This window comes from Pelobates fuscus, chromosome 13, assembly GCF_036172605.1.
Source record: "Pelobates fuscus isolate aPelFus1 chromosome 13, aPelFus1.pri, whole genome shotgun sequence".
NCBI classification, from domain to species: Eukaryota; Metazoa; Chordata; class Amphibia; order Anura; family Pelobatidae; genus Pelobates; species Pelobates fuscus.
In genome coordinates this window covers 78,866,900-78,874,093 of record NC_086329.1, presented here as the reverse complement: position 1 = coordinate 78,874,093, position 7,194 = coordinate 78,866,900, and the positions used below count along the sequence as shown (strand labels likewise).

General features: G+C 39.2%; 1 protein-coding gene across 1 annotated transcript; it reads right to left on the bottom strand.

The window, feature by feature from the left end:
• Positions 1–2,111: 2,111 nt before the first annotated feature.
• NDUFB1 (NADH:ubiquinone oxidoreductase subunit B1) lies at positions 2,112–7,021 on the bottom strand. The gene is made up of 2 exons (XM_063439199.1): positions 6,881–7,021; positions 2,112–2,220 (listed from the first exon to the last, which is right to left on the bottom strand). The coding sequence occupies exons 1-2, from the start codon at positions 7,018–7,020 to the stop codon at positions 2,184–2,186; spliced, it is 177 nt and encodes a 58-aa protein (XP_063295269.1). The 5' UTR covers position 7,021; the 3' UTR covers positions 2,112–2,183.
• Positions 7,022–7,194: the final 173 nt, after the last annotated feature.

Below are 7,194 nucleotides of genomic sequence, written 5' to 3'. Positions count from 1 at the left end.
TTACCCATACCTCCAGTAGGGGTTGGCCCATGGATGGATTAACCACTAATGGCTTGACTAAACTGTCATCCCCAAAACCCACTTTACAGAATAGCTTATGCGTTAGTTCCACTTAAGCATTATCAATTTATTCTGTAAATTGGTGTCATTGATTGGCTGAGTGTGTCAGGTTTTGGTCAAACTACTTGAAAACATTTTCATCATTAACTAGTGGATAGCACCTGTGGCCTAAATGTACTATAACCACTACATCAGTATGTAGTGGTTACACAGTTTAGTGACTGCCATGTAAAACTGCCTTCCTTGAAGAATGAAATGTAGTTTCACATGATCCATCTATCATAAAACCTACTAATGCTATTGTTTCAACTAATTCTAGAATGTTATGACAGGCTCTCTTTAAATGACAATAGACACTCGGACTACTACTTCTCAAAAAAGTGGACTGGGTGCCATAACCATGCCTGCTTAACCCCTTAAGGACACATGACATGTGTGACATGTCATGATTCCCTTTTATTCCAGAAGTTGGGTCCTTAAGGGGTTAAAGCCGCAGTGTCACTGTGTGGGGACTTTGCCAAATTTACAAAGACCCCTGAGGTGACATCGTCGCTCAGGGTCTGGTGGCCGAGGTGGGGGTGGAGGGAGAGGTAAACATGGGATTTACCTGAACCTGTACCTAGAAACCACCCGATTGACACATTTTAATATTGAGTTGCACATGCGCACCAGCCTGCCATTGCTTTCCTATGACCATGACTGATGATCTAAGTCAGGGAGGCGGGATGGCAGCATTGAGACTGGTGCAGTAGTGCCAGGAACCTAAATGGCTAACAGGGCCCCACAGTGTTATGAATTTGCATTCCTAATGCTATTGTGTTCCTTTAATGGAAGAAACATAGAATTCATCAAAACTCTCAATGTTGCATTTCATTTCTTAATAAGAAATCTTTAGTTTGTATCCACCTCCTCTAACAGGTGCCTCTGTTGTCATCTTCTTGTGTTTAACACTAATGTAAGACCCATCTCCCGACTCCAAATACCTCCCCAAGTCCTGTTTGTGGACAATTCCCCAAGAAGATCACATCTTTTCAAAGATGCTGTTGTGTGTGCTTCCTTGCCACCATGTCAGCATTAAAAGAAGCGACAAGTCCTTTATTGCCCCGGCAGAAGGCATTCACTTAGATAATCAAACGCAGCACGTAAAGCACCTGTAGCTGCTGAGAGGGAGTAAGAGAACCACCTGAAGGAGGGTTCTCCTGCTTCTCTCCTCTCTCAAGTACTGACAAGCATATGTTAATGACCCCTTAAATAATTTACCAACAATACATGTTAAACTCACACGTCTATAATTTTCATCCCTTTTAGACATGTGCCCACATCTGCTTTACACAAATACTTTGTTACAATCCCTAAAATAAAAAGAACTCTGGAACATTAAAAATATTTTATAATTATGCCTGTTTCTAAAAACCGGCCCTTTGGAAGGCCCTTACGCATTTTGTTGTTGTTGATGATGATTTCACACAATATTATAATGCACTACTTAAATTTTTGAAAGAATAAAAAATAAATGAAAAAAAATAAAATAAACCTAACTGTAAAACTTGAACACATTTTATACTACATACTTCTTTTGTGGACTGATATGTGGAACTTTGAGAAGCTTTAATAGAGTGGATACTCTTCCTAGTAGTCATAGCCCGATCAACCATAAGACGCACTAGGAAGGCAGACTAAGGCACAGTTTTTAGAAAAAATACCCATGAAGATACTGGGCCCTATGAAATTGCCCTATATACTAAAGAGTGAACGTGGGGGTTCAAAATGGTAACTTGCCACGGTCTGTATGGAATCTTAATCATTCACTGTATAAAGTCCTTATTTTACACCTTTTATTTTCTAAAAAACACATTAGACACAACTGGGTAATCTATAAATCATGAACTGATAGGGGTGTCTTTAGGACTGGTTTGGCAACCACTAATAGAGAGTAGTTGGTATCTAAAATGTACCAGAACACAAACTCTAAATTTAGGTCTTCCGCGAGTACATTTATTGGTCACATTTAGCTCAAAGTTGGTTCCAGACTGTGCAATACAGAAGACATGTTTGTAAGTAAGCACACAGTGTTTTATTGGTACAACGTAAAATAGATAATTAGAAGGTTTGTTTTCCATTCTTCATCTCCAAGTGACTTCTTCTCCAGGTTTCAGTTCCCTTTAGAGATTGAGAACAAAATGTAATTAGAAATCCATAAAGGGAATTTCAAAACTGTATGTTTGTGAGCTGCATATTCCACAATTTATTGTACTCAAGCTTTGCTCTGGAGAAAAAAAAAGTGTGTGATGTCTTTTCAACTGACCACAGTTATCAGTTTAGAGCAGGCTTCCTCAAACTCCGGCCCTCCCGATGTTGCTGAACTACAACTCCCATGATTCTCGGGCTATTTCATTCATAGAATCATGGGAGTTTTAGTTCAGCAACATATGGACAGCTGGAGTTTGAGGAAGCCTGGTTTAGAATATAAACTGCTAAGATGCTCACTAGAACACGGCTTTAATTTTGTTTAAGGGAACACAGCAAGCAAGTGCCCTGGTGCCAACCCATGAAAGGTTAGTGAGGCGAACAGAGTCCGTTTGGGTTACGTTAGAATTTGGTAATCACACAGTAACTCGTGTAGGTGTGATTTATAAGTCCCTCTTAATTGAAGAGTTAGATAATCTACTAGTTGAAGAAATAGCTAAAATGACAACGAAGGGGGAAGTTATCATCATGGGTGACTTTAATCTTCCTGATGTGAATTGGAAAACAAAATTAGCTGCTTGTGCCAGGAGCACACATATTCTAAACTCCCTACTGGGATTGTCTCTAAAACAAGTCGTTGAGGAGCCAACTCGTAAAGAGGCCATACTAGATTTAGTGTTAACAAATGGAGATTTGGTATCAGATATTACTGTAGGTGAAAGTTTAGGATCCAGTGATCATCAGTCAGTGTGGTTTAATATAAGAACGAGTCACACCACACAAAAACAAAAAAAAAAGTTTTAGACTTTTTTAGAAACAGACTTTTCTAAAATTAGAATATGTGTAAAAGGAGTCATTATCAGACTGGAGCAATTTAAATGGAGTCCAAGAGAAATGGGATTATATAAAAGTTGCACTGCTGAAAGCAACAGCAAATTGCATTAGGCTTGTCAGTAAAAGCAAAAAATTCAAGAAACTACTGTGGTACTCTGCAGATGTGGCCAAAATAGTAAAAAACAAAAAGTTAGCATTTAGTAATTATAAGAAAACCCAGAGTGAGGAAGACAGAATGACCTATAAGATTAGGCAGAAAGAGGCTAAGCAAGTTATAAGAGCTTCCAAATCACACACAGAAGAGAAAATAGCACAGTCAGTAAAAAAAGGGGGACAAAACTTTTTTTAGATACATAAATGAGAAAAGAAAAGTAAAACAAGGATTAGTTAGATTAAAAACAAAAGAAGGAAGGTATGTAGATGAGGATAAAGGTCTAGCTGACTGCCTCAATGAATATTTTTGTTCGGTATTTACAGATGAAAATGAAGGAGAGGGACCTCAGTTAAGAAAAAGGATAAATGATTTATTTATTACACGTGAGTTTACAGAGGAAGAGGTTCTATTTCAACTGTCAAAAGTAAAGACAAATAAGTCAATGGGACCTGATGGAATACACCCAAAGCTATTAAAAGAGCTTAGTGGTGTACTAGCAAAACCATTAACAGATTTATTTAACCAATCATTGTTAACAGGAGTAGTCCCAGAAGATTGGAAGTTAGCGAATGTTGTGCCTATTCACAAGAAAGGTAATAGGGAGGAGTCAGGCAACTATAGGCCAGTAAGCCTTACTTCAGTAGTGGGGAAAGTGATGGAAACCATGTTAAAGGATAGGATTGTTGAACATCTAAAAACACATGGATTTCAGGATCAGAGACAACATGGGTTTACTTCAGGGAGATCATGCCAAACTAATCTTATTGATTTTTTTGATTGGGTAACTAAAATAATCAGGGTGGTGCCGTAGACATTGCTTACCTAGGATTTCAGTAAGGCTTTTGACACTGTTGCACATAGAAGGCTTATCAATAAACTGCAATCTTTAAGATTGGATTCCAGTATTGTTGATTGGGTAAGGCAGTGGCTGAGTGACAGGCAACAGAGGGTTGTAGTCAATGGAGTATATTCGAAGCTTGGGCTTGTCACCAGTGGGGTACCTCAGGGATCTGTACTTGGACCCATTCTCTTTAATGTTTTTATTAGTGATATTGCAGAAGGTCTTGATGGTAAGGTGTGTCTTTTTGCGGATGATACCAAGATATGTAACAGGGTTGATGTTCCAGGAGGGATAAGCCAAATGGCATATGAGTTAGGTAAACTAGAAAAATGGTCAGAGTTGTGGTAACTGACATTTAACGTGGATAAGTGCAAGATAATGCATCTTGGACATAAAAACGCAAGGGCAGAGTACAGAATATTTGATAGAGTCCTAACCTCAACATCTGAGGAAAGGGATTTAGGGGTGATTATTTCTGATGACTTAAAGCTAGGCAGACAATGTAATAGAGCAGCAGGAAATGCTAGCAGAATGCTTGGTTGTATAGGGAGAGGTATTATCAGTAGAAAGAGGGAAGTGCTCATGCCATTGTACAGAACACTGGTGAGACCTCACTTGGAGTACTGTACACAGTACTGGAGACCATATCTTCTAAAGGATATTGATACCTTAGAGAGAGTTCAAAGAAGGGCTACTAAACTGGTTCATGGATTGCAGGATAAAACTTACCAGGAAAGGTTAAAGGATCTTAACATGTATAGCTTGGTGGAAAGACGAGACAGGGGGGATATGATAGAAACATTTAAATACATAAAGGGAATCAACACAGTAAAGGAGGAGACTATATTTAAAAGAAGAAAAACTACCACAACCAGAGGACATCGTCTTAAATTAGAGGGACAAAGGTTTAAAAATAATATCAGGAAGTATTACTTTACTGAGAGGGTAGTGGATGCATGGAATAGCCTTCCAGCTGAAATGGTAGAGGTTAACACAGTAAAGGAGTTTAAGCATGCGTGGGATAGGCATAAGGCTATCCTAACTATAAGATAAGGCCAGGGACTAAAGTATTTAGAAAACTGGGCAGACTAGATGGGCCGAATGGTTCTTATCTGCCGTCACATTCTATGTTTCTATGAAAAGTGATAAAACATTTTTTTTTTATACGGTTTGCCAAATTATCTGGGTCATGCCATGTACCTCCCCCCTTATCCCCTTTAGATTGTAAGCTTGCAGGCAAAGCTCTCAGAGCCTACTGTTATCAATTGGTTTCTGGTTGTCAGACTACACTTTGTTTTACCTTAAAAAGGTATACGCTAGACACAAAACACACTTAATCTTAAAATGGTTTTGTGGCATAGATGCGGTCCTATTTTGTTAGGCAATGTATAAAGAAATTTAAAAATAATAGAATAATTTAAAAAGCATTGCCATTTTACAGAAACTGCAATGTTTACAGATGTCCGATACTATGCTTTCCTCAGGGAGACATAAAAAAAAAAAAAATGCAGCCTTGTGCTACAATTGTTTCCCCCCCACCCCCCCAACCGTTTTTATTGTGGATGTCAGGTGGAAATAATACATCATATACCATATCATTCTCCAAAGTTTGCGAACAAGAAGTAGTTATACAGTTGACACAGCAATGCTACAATTGTTTGAATATTTTCTTTTGCATCAATCCACACTCATTACTAAAGAGACCCAGGGATAATATGTATTTATTTGTTGTTGTTGTGTTGATGTACAGTATCATGTGTGCAATTAAGCAGATCTTGCCCATGCGATAATTAACACGTGCTCACGGTTTAACTAATGTGTGGGCATGATCTATTAAATCACGATAACTATATCCCAGGCAGCAAGGCCAGTGCTTCCTATTAGCATCTATCTCCCTACTGCCTCCAGAGATCATTGAAATGTTGTACCAGCCCCCCTCTGACTCTCCTGTGACGTAGAGCTACCAGCACCTGCCGCTCTCTGCTGCCACCCTACACCAAAATGCCTCCATTGATTCTCATAGAGAAGTATTAGATCTAATGGTTCTCTGTGAGAGTCGTCCAATTGGTGGAGTGCCACAACTGACGTTCGTGTGCCTTGTGTCCACAGTGCTTCTCTACGAGAAGGACTGGGTTGAACAGACTCGAAAGTAGAAGGACACAGGCGACACTCAGAGATCAAGAAGGTGACATTTTTATTAGTGGGAACACCCCTTCACAAAGTTGTGACGTTTTGATTAAGGCTCTGCCGAGACGAAACGTCGCAACTTTGTAAAGTGGTGTTCCCACTAATAAAAAAATATTCACCTTCTTGATCTCAGTGTCGCCTGTGTCTTTCTACTTTCAAGTTTACATTGGTGGATTCAGCTGTGTTCTCCCCTGACTTGGAGCACCTCCTTGGTCGCAGGTCGGACCTTGAATGCGGCATCAGTGTGCAAGGTCTTTTGTTTCTGTTGGGTTGAACAGACGTCATCACTACTGATAACGTTACCAGAGTTGGAGCAGCTGCTCTGTGGAGACTGACTTGGAGCTGGAATGAAGGGAAGTTTAATTGCCATTTTAAATAGAATGTAAAAAGCCTTCAAATATTAAAGAATACAATTTTCCCAGTGGATGTAGTGCTGCTTATTCGTTGGTGCTACAGAAATAAATGATTTCATATTTACTTAAATAACATTAGCAAGTTTCTGCATCATTTTAGATTAGTGGTGGAAATACACATTGGCTGCTCTTACATTTAAAATCTAGTGTTCCACAAATATCCTTTCCTATTTTTAGACCTGCTTTTACACATCCAGATCTCACCTTCTGTAAAGGACACTTCTATTTCTGAACATAGACAATTTTTCATTGTTTCTTCGGTCCAAGTACCATCCAATCACAAATCCCATTGGAACAAGAACAGCAGGCCAGTGCTCACGCACAATACCAATAATATTCACCATGGCCACTGCAAGCAAAAACAAATATTAATCAAGCAAATTACAACACATGGTGCAACAAATTACTTGCCCATACTTCCCATTCACAGTCCATTCCGAACGTTACTGCCAGGCTAACTCTTCCTATGAGCGGCTTGTTTAATACATCACTTCTCCGTGGAAGGGACAGACTGCCAT